At 41.5% G+C, this 22,952-nt stretch overlaps 1 protein-coding gene across 2 annotated transcripts in view; it reads right to left on the minus strand.

Moving 5' to 3' along the window:
- LOC117522697 (disco-interacting protein 2 homolog C) overlaps positions 1 to 22,952 on the minus strand; it is a 427,709-nt gene that overhangs the window by 110,054 nt on the left and 294,703 nt on the right. The window contains exons 6-8 of one of the 2 annotated variants that reach the window (XM_034184153.1): positions 19,923 to 20,075; positions 10,989 to 11,108; positions 6,320 to 6,517 (exon numbers count right to left, since the gene is read on the minus strand). In XM_034184153.1, the coding sequence (XP_034040044.1) occupies positions 6,320 to 6,517; positions 10,989 to 11,108; positions 19,923 to 20,075 (471 nt within the window). The remainder of the gene's footprint in view (positions 1 to 6,319; positions 6,518 to 10,988; positions 11,109 to 19,922; positions 20,076 to 22,952) is intronic. The other variant, XM_034184154.1, reaches the window with a different exon arrangement.

Consider the following 22,952-nt stretch of genomic DNA (forward strand, 5'->3'; position numbering starts at 1 on the left):
TAGCTTTTACGAAAGAAGCATGTTTAGCTATACTTGGTTGAAAAAGTGACCATTAAAACATAATCATATGCACTATTAACTTGACCAATCTGATTTTTTTCCCTCCAGAAGTTCCTGAACAATTTCTGCCAAAATGTTGAACCCAAAAACATATCCACAATAAAAATACATTAAGATTCCAGGAAAATGATTTTCAGACATTCTCAGCTTCAATGATGATGATAAAAACAAATATTTACGCACACAGCGGTTTTTATTTTAAACTGTACACATTAGCATAATTTCCGGACTATAGCGCGCACTTGAATATTAGCCACACCCACCAATTTTAAAAAGAAAATAGAAATTGTATATAAATAAGCCGCACTTGTCTATAAGCCGCAGATCTCCACATTGTAACATGAGATATTTACACAGAAAGACGCTAGACAGAAAGATTTTTTTAACTTTTAATTAAATACATACCATGTAAGCTTTTTTCCCTGGTGGTTACATACATCTCATAATGCAAATTCTTGGACACATCATTAGTGATAGTACCTGGGGTCATGGGGGGTTTCGGGTCTTTCAACTTCAGACCCCCTCACCCAGGCGACCCGACCGGGAGTGATCAATTCCCGGCCTGTGTCCAAGAAGCCATCGCCCACTGCTTGTCCCTCCTGATCCACAGCCACCGTGAGGCTCTCTCTGCAGCCTCGGATGCTGCAGTGATGGCCTTTCTCTTGCGTGCTCCGGTGATGCCCAGGAGGCTGTAGGCCTTGCAGAGTGACTTTCCAGCAAAGCCCCTTCCTCCAACTTCGACGGGAAGGCACCTCGCATGCCACCCCCGTCTGCGGCACTCCTCCACCAGCTCAGCATACTTCTCCCTCTTCCTCTCACTGGCTTCCTCCATTCTCTCCTCCCAGGGCACTGTAAGCTCCAGCATAATGACCTACTTGGATGACTCTGAGAACAGGACGATGTCTGGTCTAAGGCTGCTTTCCATGATGTTTTCAGGAAAACAAAGCTGTTTCCCCAGGTCCACCCTTAACTGCCAGTCCTTCGCTGCTCCCAAGAGGCCTGTCTGGGCCTTCGGTCGGGCAGGTGGTTGTTCTCCAGCTCGCACAAATGATATTTCCCGCCTTAATGGTTTCAAGCTCTTGCTCTGGTCTATGGCAGTATTGATGGACTCAGCAACTGCTTTCAGCACCTGGTCATGGCACCAGCGATAGCGACCATCCCCCAGCACTTTAGGGCAGCTGCTGAGGATGTGCTCCAGAGTTCCTCTTCCCTGACACAAGGGGCATGCTGAGGTATCAGCCTTGCCCCAAGTGAAAAGGTTCGACGGGCTGGGTAGGACATCATAGACTGACTGGATTAAGAATTTAATGCGGTAGGGTTCTGCCTTCCACAACTCCAGCCAAGAGATCTTCCTCTCTATGGCTCCCTCCCATCTGGTCCATGCGCCCTGTTGTCTCAATCCCACCATCTGGCTTGCACGCTGCTCCTCAACCCCAGCTCTCACTTCGCGTTGAACCAGGTCCTGCCTTTCCTTGCCCTCAAGTTTGTTGTAGTGGATTGTTGGAATGGTTCCCAGGCCTGCCCGGCCAATTGCCGCAGATCCCACAAGCTCTTTGTGATGCAGCCGTGCTTCTGCCTGGTCCACCGCCTCCTGTGCCTTCCACTTTTTGCCAGTCCTCACCTCAATGCCTGCTTGGGATACTTTCAGATCCTTGGAATCCCTGTATTGGAGCACCTCCCTTGCTCTGGTAACCCTAAACTCCTCAGTAGGGCTGTTGATAGGGAGCGTCAGCTTGGTCTTATTACCGTAGAGGGCGATGCTGCTCAGGCTTCGAGGTAAGCCCAACCAACGTCGCAGGTGGTTGCTGATCCTCCTCTCAAACCCTTCCACAGTAGAGATGGGAAACTCGTATACGAGCAGTGGCCACAGTATTCTAGGCAGGATGCCATGCTGGTATAACCAAACCTTGAATTTGCCCGGAAGACCTGACTTGTCAACTGTTGTCAGCCAACTCTCCAATTGTTCATTGGTTGCCCTGATGGAGGCGGCATCCTTTAGGGAGCAGTCGAAGGTTTTTCCAAAGCTCTTCACGGGTTTCTCTGTGACTGATGGTATACGGGTACCTCCTAGAGAGAAGTGGAACCGGTCAATCACCTTCCCTCTCTTCAGGACCAGTGACCTGGATTTTTCTGGCTTAAAGCGCATCTGAGCCCAGGTGGTTAGTCTCTCCAAACTTTGGAGGATCCATCTGCATCCAGGGACTGACGCTGTTGTTACTGTCAGGTCATCCATGAATGAATGTTCTGAAGGTGACACATAAATATTGATGCACGCGCATGGTGTCTCTGCTCCACATGGAGAACTGAATAACTAAGTTTTTCTTGAGATTTCATCGTGTGCATCCAGGATCGGATAGAGTCTGTGGTAAATGAGACGTTAATGAGGTGCTGTGACTTTTTCAACTTGTTGCACAAAGACAAAGAACCGGTGGGGAGAAGGCTCCGCTCTGCTAACTGATCTGACGGCGCAACTCTGGCACAAAGTGCCGGAGAGGGACTTTTCCTTCAGCCACTACAAGGAATTAAAGTACAGTCACTTGCCCAGTTCTGGATCATTGCCGGTTCCGGATCACTGCTGTAGTATTTGCCCCGCCGTTTCTCGTAATCAGCGCGAATAAACTAATACTTGGTACCAATGGAAAAACTGATGCTTTGTTTACAAACGACCACAAGCTTGACCGGATCCAGCCATCCTTGTGATCAGCAGAGGACTCAAAACATCTGTTGGGGGCTTTTACTTATTAATTCGGGAGAAATCTCACCTCCACACTTCATTTTTTGCTCATAAAAAATGTATAACAGTGCCTTTCGAAACTAAGTAAATTCTCATTTAATAAGTATAATTTATATTATCATTTTGTGTTCAAAACACATTCTCGGGCACAGTGTGTATCATTCTGCATTAGAAGGGCTCCAGCCAGATGCCAGGAATGAACCCAAAGTGACACAGAGTGTCGTGATCCAGAACTGGCAAAAGTGATCCATTTCTGGCAAATGTTTGCACCACACATAATGTGGCTTCACACTTTAAGTAGAAGCGCTACTCCACCCAGACTTTTTCAGCTAAATAACATCCAAATACCCAATACAATAATACACAATTATTGGACATTCAGTTGCATTATGGCTCCGTATAGCGGGACTTTAAAAAGGTGATCCGGAACAGGGCAACTGTCTGTATAATCCACTAAAATGAACAGGTAAGACTAGGGTTGGTTATCGAGAACCGGTTCTTTTCGAGTATCGTTAAGAGATTAATTGATCCACCGATAACAATAGCCTTTTTGCTTAACGATTCCCTTATCGGTCCTTCAGAGCAGCTGTTGTTTTTGAGTGCGTTTGTCGGGAAAATGATCATTCCTCTACGTTGATTGCAGACCCTGCAGTGGCTCAACCATTTCTACAGCGCAACTCCAGTTTGAAGTGTGAATCAATGAAGCAATGCTTCGATCCACTGGCTCTTTGGTTCTTTGATTCACTGCTCTTCAGAAGCGGTAAGTCTGCTTCTTAACCCCTCTCAAAGCCTTTAAAATATCATGAGTCACTTTTGTGTGTATTAAAGTCACTAACTGGAACTCTTGTCTTGTTGCAGTCAAGAAACGAGATTCGTCCTCTGTTCCGTTGGCACAGGTCCAAACGAATTGCTGCTTTAAATAAAATGACACCTCTTACAAAAAACTACAGATTTTATTTCTGTTTATGTCCAGAGCTCAAGGATCTACCATGTAGAGTTTATTATGTCGAGAGTTTAAGGATCCAGTAACCAACTTCACATTTATTTACTTTAAGATTCAATAAAATGTTGTTCAATTTCAATTTAATCGGCTTATTAAGCTCCAAATCACAACAAAAGCCATCTCAAGGTGCCTCACACAGAACAGTTCAACATAAAAAAAAAGTCTTGACTTAAAAATGTCTACTGCCTCACGGTCACAGGAAGACCGTTCCACAGAGCGGGCGCACGATAAGAAAAAGCTCTTTGACCCGCTGACATAGAAAACCTGTAAAGCCTACTTTTAGTACACAAAAAAAAATCACAAGCGGTATCGATAAGGAATCGGATCAATAAGCGGAATCGATAATGGTATCGGAAATTACAGTATTAAAATAATTATTTAGGGAACACAACAAGCAGCTCCCTGAATTAATTTCTGAGATGTTACTAAAAATGTAAAGTGCAGAAAGTTTTGGAATTATTATTTTTAAAAAAGGAAAAAGAAGCCATTTATCAATAAGAGAAAGTACAGATATCAATCAAACAACCATTGAGGCATGAGTGCAAACTAATAAAGAAATTCTCACAAACGAGTTGTGAAAAGGTCAGTCAAGGAATGAAATGGTGAACAAAGTTTACAAATGACTACAGTTATTAAAACAAAATCAAAATAAAGCAAAAACAAAAGTGAACACAGACGAATAGTCTGCTGTTAGCTTTTGGAGTGAAATGTTGCCCCTTCACACATAACATGATTGAAGCCGACTGGCACACAAAGGAGGAATCGCATGGCACTCGTGAAAAATCGGGGACATGCTTCAAACAGCTGTCGCCACAACCATTGGTGCACACCAGTGGCTGAATGACAATGTCCTCACGTGGAAATACATAAAAACATATATTGCCTTAGCATCGGACTGGAGCGATTGTGTCAGCGCGCACATTGGCAGGCTATGCCATATGAAAAGGACCGTCTGACCATGTGTACACGCGGTGTCTGTCCTTCGGTGCGCCACTACCTGGACACGCCGGGCCAGCAGATGTCGACATCATAAGAGCGCACTGCTTCATATCATGTCATGACTGCACTGTCCTGACTGGGGGTGGTGTGGTACAGAAAGTGGTAGGACACACGATGCAGACTCACAGGCTGAGGTGTGGAGGTAAAAAAATAGGCTTTATCAAAAAACAGGCAATGGTTCGGTACACAATAAGGCAGTCAGCAGGGCGGCGGTACAGACAGATGAGAGGCAGACTCGTAGTACAGTTCACAAGCTGGGGTTAGGTTCATGGAGTGGCGGAGATCGAAACAAACAAGCAAGGTCAAAAAATGAGGCAAAAAGGCGAGGTGTGACACATGATCAACAAACTAGCAGGGAAGTGAGTGACTATGAGAGCTTAAACACAAGGGGAGTAATCAGGGCGTGATGTAAAACAGGTATTGGAAAGGTTCTGGAAGGGGAGTGGCCAGACAAGATAGGTGGGCGTGACAGACAAAACAACTAAGTGCCAGTGACACACCCACAACCAACAGAGATAAAAAGAACTGGAAACCACAAACTGATGTGCTCATGTGTCAGGACCCAGAAAATAAAAGGCAGAGACGTAAGTAAGACAGAACTCACCATGTGGCTAAAGTATAAAGGGAAATACAACTAATGAGTATAGTGCAAGGCAGAGTGCACGTAAAGAAGAAAATAAAAAGCAAAGTCTAGACTAGAACAGAACTGATACAGATTAAAGTATATGAAAGTAAATGCCATAACCGATTACCAGCTGACCAGAAAAATAAAAGACACAAAACTAAACCAGTGACAAAAGAATACAATGAAGGACAACACAGAATAATTGATAACCAGAGAAAGCAATAAATAACTAAAAGGTACATAACCAGAAGAAAACACTGAAGATAAATACCAATCAAAACCAGTGACTAAAGCATAAAACAACAAATGTGATAAACAAAAACTAAAGTGGGACTGAAGTAAGTAAAAGGACCACGAGTAAAAGAATACAAATGCATTACAATGAGCAATAAAGAAAAACAAACTACAGGCCGGACAGGACAAAGACAAAACTAAATACATGGCAACCAGGCGATACAAAGAAAATAAATGAAACAGAACTAATCATAAACAGAGCATAACAAGATGATAAAACACAAAAGGTAAAGATAAACAGAAACCACAGACAGAATAATCAAAACCAGAAGTGAGGTAAAATGATAAAACCATGACAAGGGCCTTGAATGGGCCGAACCCTGACATGTGCGTCTGTGACCATGGGTCATCTACAGAGGAACAGATGGTTCATACATGTATGACCTGCTTCAAATGTGTTAAATGTGAGTTTCAAAACCAACTGCAACAAAAGGCCAAATATCTGATGTGTCCCTGATCCAACAACAGATGCAGAGAAAATGTTAAAAACGTGAGAAATTACTTTTTAAGAAATCTTTTTCACTGTTGTGAAAAGACATGTTGCAATCCCCCCAACAGATACAGTGACCCGTGTCCCAGTCCGTGTGCTGGGTGGCTTGCGTACCGTAGGTGAGGACATAGAGTGGCTTGCCATTTGTGTCCATGGTGGTGAGGCAGGGGGCTTTCGGGGAGATGGTGCCCCACCTCTGCAGGGCTGCTTCCAGAGATGGAGGCCAGTTGGTCACCACACCCAGCTGCTCACCCTGCATGGCCACCATCTGGTTCCCCTCTGCCTTCGGCTGGTTCGGGTCAGGCAGCTGGACTGAAAAAACAAAAGTTTCTCCTTTGTTGTCTGTTGTTTTGTATAAATTGCTGTTTCTGAGTACCACTGTCAATTTTTGATACCAAATTGTCTACATTTTGAGCAGGAAAAAAATTATTACACATAGTATTCTGGAGTAGCATTTCTGCATTGTCAGCTCTTCAATTTGTGATTTTTGTGCAGTGTTGTCATGTACTTTTTTATTATTGGGATTTATTCTTTAATTATTAGCATGTTTTGTTTAGTGCTTTGATAACTGGGAGCATCTGATACACAGTAAATACTGTATTTTCCAGAGTATAAGTCACACCTGTCAAAAAATGCCTCTTGAAGAGTAAAAAAAACCATATAAAAGTCGCACCGGAGTATAAGTGGCACTTGGGATTTTTTGCATTGTTGTTGTGTATTGTTTTATTACAGGCATTTATATTCTTTTATTATTGGAGTTTATTTTGTTTAGTGCTTGACTCTTGGGAAAGTTTTATATAAATAATAATTAGAATTACTATTATTAATAACAAACTTGTGAATTTTTGGTATACAAGTCTCACCAGAGTCACAGGGCCTCTCAAACTAGTTAAAAAAACATGACTTATACTCCTGAAAATACAGTAGTCATTATAACTATTACTCTGAAGAACAAACATACGATTTTTTGATTTATAGTGGGTAAATAAGTATTGAACACCTCATCATTTTTCTCAGTGAACATATTTCTAACGGTCGCACTGACATGAAATTTTTACCAGATGTTGACAATAACCCAAGTAATCCAAACATGGAATGAAACCAACATAAATAAGTATAGAAATTAAGTTATGTATAATAAAATGGAATATCACAGGTAAAAAGCATTGAACATGCTTACTGAAATTTATTTAATACGTTGTGCAAAAGCCTTTGTTGGTAATGAAGCTTCAAGACGCCTCCTGTGTGGAGAAACTAGTCTCATGCATTGTTCAGGTGTGATTTTGGTCCATTCTTCCACACAAACAGTCTTCAAATCTTGAAGTTTCTGTGGACCTCGTCTATGAACTCTGATCTTTCATTCTTTCCTTAGATTTTCTATTGGATTCAAATCACCTGATTGGCTGAACCATTCTAGCAGCTTTATTTTCATTCTCTGAAACCAGCTGAGAGTTTTCTTGGCTGTGTGTTTGGGATCATTGTCTTACTGAAATGTCCACCCTCATTTCATCTTCATCATCCTGGCAAATGGAGGCTTTTTTTTTTTTTAATCAAGAATGTCTCTGTACATTTTTCCATTCATCCTTCTTTCAGTTATATGAAGTTTGTCAGTGCCAGATGGTGATAAACAGCCCCACACTATGATGTTCCATCTCCAAACTTCACTGTTGGTCTGGTGTTTTTGGGCTGATGTGTGCCGACATTTATGGTGTGTATTATGGCATCCAAGAAGTTCACTTTTGGTCTCATCTGACCAGACTGTCTTCTCCCAGTATTTCTTGTCTAAATGTTGTGCAGTAAACTTTAAACAAGCTTCAACATTCTTTTTCTTCATCAATGGAGGCTTGCATGGTGAGCGTGCATACAGGTCATGGTCTTTGAGTGCATTATTTATTGTTTTCGTTGAAACAATTGTACCTGCTCATTACCAATCTTTCTGAAGTGGTCCTTGGCTCTTGGACAACTCTTCTGATAATTCTTTTCACTCCTCTGACAGAAATCGTGTGAGGTGCACCTGGTCATGGCTGGTTTATGGTGAAATGATGTTTCCACTTCCGGATTATGGTTCCAACAGTGCTCACTGGAACATTCAGAAGTTTAGAAATCCTTCTGTAACCAATGCCATCAGTATGTTTTGCAACAATAAGATGTGATGCTTGATCTGATGAGATGTTTCTTGCGTGACACCTTGGTAATGAGACACCTTTTTATAAGCCATCAGTTGGGAATGAACAAGCTGATATTAATTTGCACTGACAAGGGGCAGGACTGCTTTCTAATTCCCCATGCCTTTATGCATGTCCATTTCTTCAATTATTTCCCTGTCATTTCACATTATTACACATAACTTAATTTCTGCATTTATTTGTTTTGGTTTCTTTACATGTGTGTACTACTTGGGTTGTTACTGACAACTAGTGAAAATTTAATGTCAATAGCAACTTTAGAAATATAATTATTGAGGAAAATGGTGACATGCTAAATACTTATTTTACCTGCTGTATACATTAAGTCACACTTGTGTATGTCACAGGACCACCCAAACTAGGAAAAAAATAAAAACATGACATATACTCTGAAAAATATAGTAATTCAAAGAAAAAAAGCGCCATACAATCAGGGCCCAAAAGCGGGTGTAATCAGCAGTAAAAGTAGCTCTGTAGAACATCGTAAGCAATCTGGAAAATTTAAACATGTAAAAAGAAAAAACTTTGTGATGTTGGCAATAAATCATGAACCACAAAATGTGAACAGTTGGATTTAAGGTGAAAGTGAAAGAGCAAGTACAATGTGCAGTAATCTATGGTGACCAATCTCCTGATCTTCCACTGCAACATCAAACCCATGAAAAACATGATACGCTTTTTAACACAAGAACAAGGTCTGGAAATGTAAGAGAAACATTTGAGCTTTTTTAACAAATGCGTTTTGCACACGTGCAAAAACAACTGTGTATCCTGGTGTATTTGTCAATAACCCTAAGCCTCGGTTATACTCTGATGTCTGGATGCACCCACTGTCTGACAGATCTTCAACTCACACCGCCGGCGGAGCTTGTCTGGCATCAACTGTGGAGGTTGGGGGTACTGAACCAGAATGGGCAAACCTTCCATTGCTGAAGCTGCAGTGGGGAGCTGTAGCATGAAGGTCTTAGATGCCTCAAGGGGCGGTAACCCTCAAACACTGTGGTAGACACTGGTGGTCAGGGAAGCCTTCTGACTGGAGGAGTCTTTCCGGGATATGTTATCTTTGAGGACTCTGGAGGCAGTTGCAAGGTACCAACATGCCCAAATGGCAGCAGCCACTGCTGTGACGGAGGCAAAGCAGCAGGTGTGGGAGGAGTTCAGAGTAACCATGGAGAAGGACTTTTGGTTGGCATCAAGGCACTTGTAGCAGACTGCGAAGGCAACTCAGGAGAGGAAAACGGGAAACCATCCAAGCTGTCTACAGTAAGCACGGGACTCTCTTGACCTCAAATAAGGAGGTAGTCGTGCGCTTCAAAGAACACTTTGAGGAACTCCTGCATCAGACTGGAGTGCCCTCTATAGTAGGGGCAGAGCTGGAAGCTGATGGTGAATCATCATTAATTTCGATGGTGGGAGTAACTGAGGTAGTCAAACAACTCCGCAGTGGCAAAGCCCCGGGGGTTGATGAGATCCATTCAGAAATGCTGAAGGCTCTGAGTGTGGAGGGACTGTGTTGGATGAGACATCTCTTCAACAATGCGTTGAGGTGTGGGACAGTGCCTAAGGAGTGGCAAACTAGGATGGCGGTCCCCATATTTAAAAAGGGGGACCCGACAGTGTGTGGCAATTACAGGGTCATCACGGCCTTTGTATGGCCTTGCCTTACAATATAAAGCGCCTTGGGGCAACTGTTTGTTGTGATTTGGCGCTATATTAAAAAAAAAAATTGATTGATTGATTGATTGATCACACTTCTCCGCCTCCCTGGTAAAGTCTACTCTGGGGTGCTGGAAAGGAGGGTTCGGCTGAGAGCCAAACCTTGGATTGAAAAGGAACAATGCAGGTTCCGTGCTGCCCGTGGAACAATCGACCAGCTAATCACTCTCACAAGGATCCTGGAGAGTGCCTGGGAGTATGCACGTGTTTTGTGGACTTGGAAAAGGCGTATGATCGGGTACCCTGGGAGATACTGTGGGAGGTCCTGTAATCCAATCTCTGTACTCACAAAGTAAGAGCTATGTTCTGGTTCTCAGCAGTAAGTCGGACTCGTTTCCGGTGGGGGTTGGCATCCGCCAGGGTGGCACCTTGTCACAAATTCTGTTTGTGATATTCATGGACAGGATATCAAGGTGTAGTCAGGAGGAGGAGGGTCTACAGTTTGGTGGGCTCAGGGTCTCATCACTGCTTTTTGCAGATGATGTGGTCCTGTTGGCTTCATCGGCCTGTGACCTCCAATACTCACTGTTGTGACAAAAATGGAACTGAGCCAAAAGGCGAAGCTCTCGATCTACTGGTCAGTCTTTGTTTTACACTTTGTTTTTACACTTTTGTGTAAATGGATTTATCAGTTAACACAAATCTTGCTTATTATTTAAAAACGGGGTCTGTTTTCCTCAACTTTGACATTGGGACAAAAACTGGGGTCAAAAATGGCCAATGGCAGACTGCCCTAATGAACGGGGGGGCGTTCATCTGAAGACATCACATCAAAGCAGGCTTTTTGCGTATCATTTAATACACTAAACAATTAACTAAAAACTAATTCAAAATAAACAACACATTAATCGAAAGTAATGAACTGCAGTCCTTGCCGTTACCCTCGAGTAGCTCCTTGAAATCGTCCACAAAGAACTCTCGCAGCGGGGGCCGTTTGGGCCTCTTCAGGGTGTTGACGAGCTGCTGGATTTTTGCCGACACTCTGCTGCTGACGGGAACTCCTGAGGAGATCGAACACAAACAGATTACTGCACGGACAAACACCATGCCCCACAGAATTCATCATCACGCTCCACAGGTGCATGAGTAGAAGGGTTTGAAATGCCACTCAGCAGCATGCTAAGTACATCCCGCTGCTTCATCTCTGACTCACAAAAACCACATCGAGCTTCAAGTCTACATTAAAGCAGCGGTGTCTCAAATGAGCAATCGGTCTAGAGCAGCCGAGCATGACGGCGACAGGAAAAATAAATCAAATACAGTCACAAAGTGCCTGATTTTAAACCCAATAGTGAGTGACGATGAAGACGACAGGAAACGAGGAGTTCTGGATGCACAGAGCCACTGTGGTGGACCTTGAAAAGGCTGATTAATATTCTTAAAGATTTATGCCCCAATTTCATAATGTTCTTCAATTTACTTTTGGTTTGAGGGTTTGAAATGTCGGTGATGGCACTTGTTAGCTACTTCAACTTTTGGTCCAACTTTTGGTCCAATGTGAGACTTCATGATAATGTCATATGGCACCACCAAAAGCTCACGTGGCTTTGTCACGTGAGCTTGTGAAAAAAATATAAGATATTGGAGTCAGTGGCTGCAAAGAAAACCTGCACCCTCTTGGCTCTTTCTGGAACAGGTTGCCCACCCCTGATATACAGTAACAAAACATCTGTTTGCTGTTTATTAGAGGTGCACCGATCGATCGGGCACCGATCATTATCGGCCGATCACGCCTTGATCGGTGAACGGCAAAATGCGCCGATGACAACAGTGCGCAGTTGTTTTGGGGGGTGTTTGTCAGGAAAATGCTAATTTCTCTACACTGATTACAGACCCTGCAGCGGGTCCGTGATCAACTTTTCTGAAGCGCAGCTTTCCTCTGAACCTTGAACCAATCGGAGCAGTGGTTCGCAGATTGAAGCAATGCTTCGAGCTGTTGCTTCGTTTATACTTTCTTTCGCTTAATTTTCCCCCGCTAAAACCCAAAAGAGCATACGTCTGTGAGTATTATTTACCTTTTCTATGTTAAACTGACCTGTTATGGTCTTCTGAAACAGTTGACAGATGTATTTTATAACTTAAAAACGGGAGCGATGCTAACGCGTTAGCATGTCTATGGCATTTTCAATGTTAAAAGCTAGCATTATGCATTTGCAGCTGTCATCACGTTGGGGTGCATTTGTTTTCAAATTGTAATATTTCTTAAATTTATTTTTGTTTATATATTAATAATCTAATGCTTATTATATACAATTTTAGAGAACGAGACAAAAAGAACCTGAATAGAAACAACAGAAAATATATAATAGCAACTAACAATGAACATACATAAATACATACATACAGAAATAAATGTTTCCTGTGAACACCTAGTGACTCTTACACCTCCATTTCATCCCTGTCTTATTTAAGTTTAATGACAGTTTGTTTCGGTCAAAACCATATTTTCAATGTGTTAATTTCTTCAGTGATTTCCTCCAGAACTATCTGCCAAACTAGAAAACTGCTGCATCCTAGTAAGAGCAGAATACTACTGGAATGAATTTAAATAAGGAAAGTTGTTTTGTTTTTTCTCACTAAATGGATGCTGCACTCACTGCAGTTTATCGTCTGGAATAGTCCCAGATTGCATTTCAGAGCTTCTAGAATTGAAACATTTTCGTGCGGGTGGTAATTTTGGGTTTCAGCTTTTTTTGTTTTTCACCACTTTCATCCCTGAATGTCAATCGTGAGTCATGTTTGTGCGGATTAAAGTTACTAACTGGGACTCCTGTCTTGTTGCGAGAAAGAAACAAGAATCGTCCTCCGTTCTGTTCATACAGCTCCAAACGCTGCGCGGCTTTCTGATGAGTCAAGTTAGAATGATAGAGTCCAGTATGAATTAATAACTTCAAAGCGAAACACAGTTTTGTTTATTTTTGTTTTTGCTTTCCTCTGTGACGTAAACTCATTTTGACTTCTGATATGAGCTGGACGGACAAGGAGAGCAGTCGCCATCATCTAATGTAGTCCATGTCTGTCCAGCTCATATCAGAAGTCAAAATGGGTCAAATGGCTCTGAGAGATCTAAATAGACTGCTGTGTAATGAATGGAACCACAATGCCATCTAGTGGATATCCAGTGTGCATGAATGTGTATTTGTGAATCAGTAGGCATTTGTTTGTGGATCTGTGGATTTCGCGAAAAGAATGTCTCAAAATTACATCACAGAGGAAAGCGATGAATGTATGTAATTGGTGATCCACAAATGCTGAAACTCAATTCACAAATGCAATTTCCAGTTTTACAAATGTAATTTTTTTTTTTTTTTTTTTTACAAATTACGTTTTATATTTGCAAATACAACATTATTTGCAAAGACCAATTTACAAGTTACAAATATGAAATTTGCATTTGTGGATATCTGAACACATTTGCAAATCAATGATTATTTGTAGATCACCCTGTGTGCATTTACAAATATTGAGAGACAATTTTAACCCCATAGAATGAGGGCTGTATTTTACATTCTCAACGTTCTGTAGGCTGTAACCTGAGCAACATGAAACATGGAAAAGAAAAGCTTGCTGGTAGAACAAAGTCAGTGTAATAAAACAAAAGTTGGCAGTTTATTCTAGTGTCTTTATTTGAATGCATGTTTTTTGTTTTCATCATTAAGTTTTAAAGGAGACCTGCATTGAAAAAAATGCAGTCAGATTTTTTGAACAAAAAATGACTTACATTTACACATGAGATCCTTCTGAATGTAGTAAAGTAAATCTGTAAGCCCAGATCTGTCATTCAACGGAGAAATCTTCATTTGAAAATGACAAATTTACAGGTAACATTTAGCCGTCCGCAAATTGTCCCTCTCATCATGGACGCTGCCGAGACGTCACGGACAAGACCCTCTCCCAGCATGCATTGCGCCAATTGTAATTTGTGGATTTACGTCAGTTTGCATCTGCACCTTTTTCTTGTCTTATACGGAAGGATCTACTTTTTTTAAAACTTCATATTGTCTTGCGGCACGTTTGGTGAGTACACATTTCTTTTATTTGTGCTTGAAAATTATTTTGGGGGACTTTTTCATACGCCCGTTTGACTGAGTGGTGTCGCATTGAAAATCTATTGTCTTTCGCCTCCGGTACCGTCACGGGGTATGGAGGCAGGACCCGCAAAGAATCCAAGTCATTAAAAAGTTATAAACCTCTCTCAGCGGCCACGGAGCTCTGCAGCTCCGATTACCGAGACGTGCGGCGCTGCGGAAAGTCTGTCCTTGCAGCAACAGGTGTTACCGGCCGCTCGCATCAAAACAGCGAGCGTATTCTCTGGACTTGTGCCAAGTTGGCTGCACCTCCATTCAGTAGAGAGGGACGTGGTGCTGGCTGCACAACGGACACGGGCGATGTGAGTGGCCCGCTTCTGCGTTTACCGAGCACGACTCGGTAAGCGCAGCAGAGGCAGAAAGCGAGGCGTCGGTGAAGAACGGCGCCCGCTGTCGATGTCGTTGCTGATCTGAGCATGCAGAGCTGTATCTCATATTCATTGCAGCTTACTTTTGGATGTTGAAACCAGGAAGTGTATAAGTAACATTACTAACAGATAAAATCAATTTCAATGCGGGATCGGACGTCATGGAAATGATACGGCTGTACAACCTGTTTTCACAGAGGGCTAAATTTTAGCTGCAAATTTGTCATTTTTAAACTAAGATTTCTCCGCTGAATTACAAATTTGGGCTTACAGATTTACTTTACTGCATTCACAAGGGTCTTATAAATACATATCAGCTATTTCTTTCTGAAATCTGACCACATTTATTTCAATGCAGGTCTACTTTAATGCAAAAATAGTCCTATACATTAGACCTATATTCTTATTTTGGGCATGATCCAAATATGTACTTGATCGGTATCGGCCGATCAAAATTTCAGTGATCGGTGATCGGCCTAAAAAATCCTGATCGGTGCACCTCTATTGTTTATATTCCTCAACAGAATAATGGCAAAAAAAATCAACTTTTATGAAATGGAGATTGAGGTGCTTGTGTGAGGTCACAGCAGTGGGATGAGAAAAACAAATACGGTGAGGGGCAACACTAGGTGGCAACAAAGAGTCCACAAGTAGTTTTGAATCCAACCATTTGTAACAACCCTTCATTCACGATGTCACGTGTTTCTTAAAGGACATGTCTCATGTTATTTAACATGCCGTTGAAAGACACATCATCAAAATATTCATGACTGTAAGTCCATCAGCGCACATGCAGCCACGATAAGCAATCACCAACGCACTTTACTGGTAATTATCTCTCCCAATCAGCAAGCACATTTTTTTTTTTTTTAATTTTACTCCGCATTTTTTGGCAGGTGTGACGTCAGTCTGAGCAAATGCACAAACAACAAACAAGAGTGTAACAAACATTGTGGCATCAGATGATAATACTACTGATCTTTATATGACAGTGATACTCGGTATTCATTCAAATCAGCGGACCTGCAAGCAGAAGCTTGGAAAAAGTTGGGAATAAATTATTTTCAGGAGAATTTCTGCCAGCTCGCAAAAGTGCATGATCGTCACACATGGCACAGGGATTCCTTAACACAGAGAGGAGACGACACACTAGAGGGCTGCACTGGGATTGGGACCCGTGGGACCCAACGCAAATCTTACGGGAACGGGCTGTTACAACTTCACTGTGGGTGGGAGCAGGCGGCTTATAGGAAAAATACTGTGGGTTTGGAAGCAACAGGAAGACTCAGTCAACAAAGGAGAATCATATAAAAGTATGTGGTGTCCACGTGCTACTTTCAACTTAAATAGAAGGGCTTTAGTTTAACAGGAGCAGCAGACAGGAAGAGCAGCAGAGCAGGCGCACACAGACACAGATGTAGTCAGAATTACTGTAGCAACACTGCATGCCCATATATGGCACACATACATGGAACCAGCTTTAAAACCCGAAACAACCCCATGAATCTCTTTATTAATTGCCTAAATGATGTGTTTTTTCCCCGTGGGGTGGGAGGAGACACAAAATCAATGTATGTCTATTACTGTGTGGGCATAACTTCTCTGTGCACAGACACTGAGTGCGTTGCCCAGTACAGTGCTACACACAGAGGAGATGACTCACTTCACCCCTGCAATTAATCCCTGGCTCTGTTCCTAACGTTAGCAGCAGTTAGTCTATACTCGTATTCCTTTCAACAGTGCGCTAGGATGTTTGCTCAGAATGATGTAAATACTGTCAGAATCACTAGGAAAAACGAGTATTTTCTTTTCATCAGTCTCTGGAGCTGTTTTTGACTGGTGTATGCTTATAGACTGTTCACAGAAGTGCACAAATTAATACACATACTGTATATTATCACATGACCAAAATCCAAGATGCTTTGAATTCTGTGCAACATGTCATTTAATTTACATGTCACAATCACTTATGGAGATAACTTTAACAAACTTTAAGAAGCTTTAACAAGCTCACCACAAACACCAGCATAAAACTTTCCAACTAACAGAATAATTAGAGAACTAGAAGCACTCAGAGAGTGCAAACCTCTGCCAAGGCCATGGGGTCACTGACTCCATAACATCTACAACACCTGGCAAAAATTATGGACTCACCGGCCTCGGAGGATGTTTATTCAGTCATTTAATTTTGTAGAAAAAAGCAGATCACAGACATGACACAAAACTAAAGTCATTTCAAATGGCAACTTTCTGGCTTTAAGAAACACTATAAGAAATCAGGAAAATAAATTGTGGCAGTCAGTAACGGTTACTTTTTAGACCAAGCAGAGGGAAAAAAATATGGAATCACTCAATTCTGAGGAAAAAATTATGGAATCATGAAAAACAAAAGAACGCTCCAACACATCACTAGTATTTTGTTGCACCACCTCTGGCTTTTATAACAGCTTGCAGTCTCTGAGGCATGGACTTAATGAGTGACAAACAGTACTCTTCATCAATCTGGCTCCAACTTTCTCTGATTGCTGTTGCCAGATCAACTTTGCAGGTTTGAGCCTTGTCATGGACCATTTTCTTCAACTTCCACCAAAGATTTTCAGTTGGATTAAGATCCGGACTATTTGCAGGCCATGACATTGACCCTATGTGTCTTTCTGCAAGGAATGTTTTCACAGTTTTTGCTCTATGGCAAGATGCATTATCATCTTGAAAAATGATTTCATCATCCCCAAACATCCTTTCAATTGATGGGATAAGAAAAGTGTCCAAAATATCAATAGCATGTATCCTTAGCGCTTGGCATCACAGTTTATTGCAACTTGCACCTTTCCAGAAGCTACTGTCATCTGAGCACTGATATTGATATTGCATGTGCATATAGACAAAAACAAATAAGAGACAAAATTCAATTTATTATTCAACTAAACTGCAAATATATGAATTTTTTAACATTTATGAAACACTTCTCTAAACAAGGCCATAGGGTCACTGACCCTAAAGAGATTCCCTCCTTGGCACAGTGATCTATTTCTTTTTGTCTCTTTCTCTAAAATTGTATATAATAATCATTAGATTATTAATATATAAACAAAAATAAATTTAAGAAATATTACAATTTGAAAACAAATGCACCCAAACGTGATGACAGCTGCAACTGCTTAATGCTAACTTTCAACATTGAAAATGCCATAGACATGCTAACGCGTTAGTATCGGGATCCGGATCGTGAACAAATCACCACTAAAATTTAATCACTTGTTCCTCTTGTTATTTCCAACCACTCCACAAAATTTCTATAAACAAAAATAAATGTAAGAAATATTACAATTTGAAAACAAATGCACCCGAACGTGATGACAGCTGCAACTGCGTAATGCTAACTTTTAACATTGAAAATGCCATAGACATGCTAATGCATTAGCATCAGGATCCGGATCGTGATCCGGATCACCACTAAAATTTAATCACTTGTTCCTCTTGTCATTTCCAACCACTCCACAAAATTTCATCAAAATCCGTTCAAAACTTTTTGAGTTATCCTGCTGACAAACAGACAGACAAACAAACACGACCGAAAACATAACCTCCTTGGCGGAGGTAATTATTTATCATTCCAGTTGTCCCAGAATTCTTTGCGCTCCTGTTAAGTCACTGTTCTGCTGTCTTTATTAAAAGGAACCCCGACTATAACATCAAATTTGTCAAAAAATTGAAACACTGACATCTGCTATTATAATATATAGTTAGAAGTGCATAAACAAGTCTTGAATGATATAAAATAGTGTTTATTTATCACGTATTTCAATACAACGCGGCCGCCATGTTTTTGCCTGCGCAATGCATTCTGGGGGTGATGACGTGGAAAGGTTTCTGAAATCTTTCATGCAAGCGAAAACAGTGTTAAAGCTAGTTCTTCTACCGAGATAAAATGCCACATTGCGCGGCTTTTGGATGCAATTTTCAGTCTAAGGGCAACACATAAAGCGAGGTAAGCCTTCGTTGCTTTCCAAAAGAAAGAAAGTTAAGGAAAAAGTGGGAGGATGCTTGTGGAAGAGTGCAGTTGCTGAAAGACCCGCGGCTGTGCTCACGTCACTTCAACGCGGATGCATTTGAGGCTTTTCATCAACCTCAGCTAATGAGGGAGCTTATTGGTGTTTCTGGATACAAACGACGTCTTAAACCAGATGCAGTGCCCATCATATTTCCCCAGAAGAAGAAAAATCGTCCACAAGTAAAGAGCAGCAGACGCTCTCTTTCTCCGTCGGCATCGGCAAGCAGCCCCCACACAGACACCACCTACAATGGCCAACTCTTGCTTGATCAGAGCGCAGATCTTCATTTCTGACAGTATTTTCAAAGTTCTCTTTCTCACACTGCAGATCACGCTCTGGTTCGAACTGAAAATGGTAAACAGAGGAGCTCATCATTGCTAGTTGTAATGAAAACACGGGAAGCTCTCCCGTTTGACGTCACTACCCAGAATGCATTGCGTTACAAACAACAATGGCGACCTACGTAGAAATAAAGTTTTGTAAAATATCATAAAACTTGACATTATTTTTGCAAATTTTGTCCCATAGTTATGTTACTAATATCACAACAAGTCATATAGAATAAACATGTATTTATAGTCGGGGTTCCTTTTAAAATAAAATTGGTCCTAAAGAAATTAGAGTAGCAAAAATAACATGGGGCCATTTTTTTAAATATATAAACTTGCTTTACATGCATGAAGCCAAAAATGTTGCTTGAAAAGAGAAAATCTTCCTATACGTGGAAAAAGCAGGTTGGACTATGTGGCCTCACAAAAATGCTACCACTGATGAAAAAGCTGAAACATTACATTACCTTTATTTGTGTTTTTTACACCACCTTTCCATTATTTTTTTTAACTTAGTATTGTTTGGAGACCAACTGAAACCTGCTTACACATCCTGAGATAAATTATAATCATCATCAGGTGTGTTTCACATTTAAAGCATGAGAATTCCCCACGGATGCTTGAGTAGTGTCCTATCACAATGATAGCTGTTGATGCGGGGAGCCAGTGCAGCGTTTTCTGGTGCTGGTGAAGATGTGCAATACTATTGGTTGACCTTCATAAGACATTAGCACAACAGTAACAGTGACTTTATCTGAAATAGTTGTGTTTAGAGGACACTGCGGTAGACAGTCATTAGTTAAAACTAGTTTGGTCAACCAATAATATTTGGCGTTTGTGTCACAAGTTCTATTTCAACAAAAACTTAGTGTGGGATTCAGTGGAGATGTGGACAAAAAACAAAAACAAAATCACAACAGTTGAATAAACGGTCAGTCATTTCGTGTTTTGCACGTCAGCATCTCAGACCCAACCCACCATCTCCAGTCTCCATCAGCTCAGCGTTGCCGTACTTGGGTGTCGGCCTCTGGGTGGTGGTTCCTGCGGCCGGCGGTCTCTCCACCTGGATCGCATCGGTGTTAGCGGAGCTGTTGGTATAGCTGGTGACGTCTGGAGGTGCAGAGTGGTTCTCTGGGATGGAAGGAGGATAGTACGGTTAGCGTGCCATGCATCCTGCTGCTAAAGTATTTTTAATAATGAATTCAAACCTTTACTGTCAAAACACAGACTAGAAACACGAAGAAGAACTGGACTGAGGGAAATGAACCCCAGAGGAGTGTCTGAGGTTGGATAATTCCTCATAGACTGCTGGAAAACTGTCACAACAAATAAGGTCTGGCTGTTTCAGAATGTCACATTTCACAAATATTCACTGAAAATTCACCAGGACTTGAACCACAAAATGCTCTGGGACCCTGTAGCCAGTTCAAATGATTGCTGTGGAGGCATAAAATTACCCATCACCACCTGCTTCACTCTGCAGAGAGATAGCAGAGCGGAAATTTTCTTTTTTTTTTATCTCAGTCAATGCAGATTTTTGGTTGCTCTTCTCAGCATTTTGTGCTACATTTAAATCACATTTTGCCTGATGTTTCAAAGCCCTGTCATGCCTCAAATTCTTCATGTTTACCTCCTTCATGAGGCCTGACTGCCGTTGAAGAACATCAAATGGTGTTTACCGTTCCGCTTCAGGGAGGCGTGACTTTGAAGTTACACGTGCTGACTCTAAAGGTGCATAAATGTTGGTCCAACCCGCCGCGACTGCCAGTTTGAGTTCACAATTCAATAAACTTTATTCATCTCTCTGAGGACAACTAACTGTACCGTTACGCATCACGCCGCCGTACACTGGGAACAGGTTTTTCCAGTTTTTTCTTTTTAAAAAGGGAAACAAATTTGATGCTGAAATTACTCCCATTTTCAGATTTTAAATATATTCAAGTGATTATTTAATTTCTAATCCTTGGTTTTCGTGTTTCTTTCTTGAAAATCCATTTGAATTATTAGAAGATTTAACTTGATCTAAAAGTCTTTGAATATATTTAACACCTCATTCACTCAAAAGTGCAAAACCAATAACATTTATCATCTTGATGCTATTAACATGTCACAAATGGAGGACTTCATTCACAGTTTATTTTATGAGTTTGAGTTTCTTTGTCGTGTCTTTACTTCAAGCTTTACTGTATCTTGGATTGAGTTGGTCCTCTTTTGATCCTGTTTCTTATTGTATTTTGCTGCATTTACTTTATTTCCTCATGATGGATTCACCAGAAAACTGTTTTCAGTTTGTCTATATTATTTATATATTTATTGTATCTGTTGATAAGACAGATGGAAAAACAAAAGACAGACAGACTCACCTGTCAGTCAACCAGTATGACCATATTATTGCATTTTCAACAAACAGCTGTTTAATCAATAAGTCAAATAATGACCATTTAATGCGATAACTGATGGATCAAACAAATCTCATTTTTTTTTAACCTTTTGAGATAAACCTGTTCATTTGAAACCAGTTGTTCTCAATCTTTTTCTATGAGTACCACCTTAGAAAATATTTGGCTTTCAAAGTAATAATTCAGTTTAACTTCCACCCCCTGAGCAAGCATATTGGTAACAGTGGTGAGGAAAAACTCTCTGGAAGAATTATTATTATTATTATTATTATTATTTTTCCCGTCTGCATATATAGTAATGGTAAATTCCACACTGGCAGAACCATTTATGAACATTAATACACATATATGCAATTTATTCTTGCAAGACAGAAGGTATGTAGTGCATGACTGAATGTGGTGTGTGTGTGTGTGTGTGACCCCCATCCGCCCTTCCCCATCAGCCTACAACATCCTACTCAAAGGCCAAGCGACAACTTCTATCAGGAAGGGCCGACCGCCAAAACAACACAAAGAGAGACAAGAACGAGAGACGAGTGGTGAAGACAATAACTGTGACTGTGAGGAGACGGGGCCCCAACCATACAACTTACCAGGACAAACAACCACACATGAAAAAACAGTGACAGCAACAGTCTGTTGTCTAATTAGTGAGCATCCATACCTTAATCTAGAACACCGTAGTGTTAATCCCCTTGAGAGCACCCAAAAACCGAATTGTGGTGACGGCCACAAACACACAACCATCCACACACACAGAGACCCAGATCACAGCTAAATATCCGATCACGACTGTGGCTGGTGTGTTGGGTCAAGACAAAAATACAGAACCTTACCATATGACATGGACCACTCTGGCACATCAGAAGCCATGCGGTTGGCCGCGAGCATCGACGGAAATGGGTCCAGGATGCAGCAGGGATTTTGGTCCACTCTTCCATACAGATCTTCTCCAAATCTTTCAAGTTTGGAGTTCAGCTGCCTCCAAAGATTTTCTATTGAGTTCAGGTCTGGAGACTGGCCAGGCCACTCCAGGATCTTGAAATGCTTCTTACGGAGCCTCTCCTTAGTTGCCCTGGCTCTGTGTTTGGGGTCATTGTCATGCTGGAAGACCCAGCCATGACCCATCTTCAATGCTCTTACTGAGGGAAAGAGGTTGTTTGCCAAAATCTTGCAATACATGACCCCATCCATCCTCCCTTCAGTACGGTGCAGTCGTCCTGTCCCCTTTGCAGAAGAACACCCCAGAGTATGATGTTTCCACCCCCATGCTTCATGGTTGGGATGGTTTTCTTGGGTTTGTTCTCATCCTCTAAACATGGTAAGTGGAGTTATTTCCAAAAAGCTCTATTCTGGTCTCATCTGACCACATGACCTTCTCCCATGCCTCCTCTGGATCATCCAGATGGTCACTGGTGAACTTCAAACTGGCCTGGACATGTGCTGGCTTGAACAGGGGGACCTTGCTGCCCTGCAGGATTTTAAACCATGAGAGCATCATGTGTTACTAATGTAATCTTTGTGACTGTGGTCCCAGCTCTCTTCAGGTCATTGACCAGGTCCTCCTGTGTAGTTTTGAGCTTTCTCAGAATCATCCTTACCCCACAAA

This window comes from Thalassophryne amazonica, chromosome 12 (assembly GCF_902500255.1).
Source record: "Thalassophryne amazonica chromosome 12, fThaAma1.1, whole genome shotgun sequence".
In the NCBI taxonomy this organism is placed as follows: Eukaryota; Metazoa; Chordata; class Actinopteri; order Batrachoidiformes; family Batrachoididae; genus Thalassophryne; species Thalassophryne amazonica.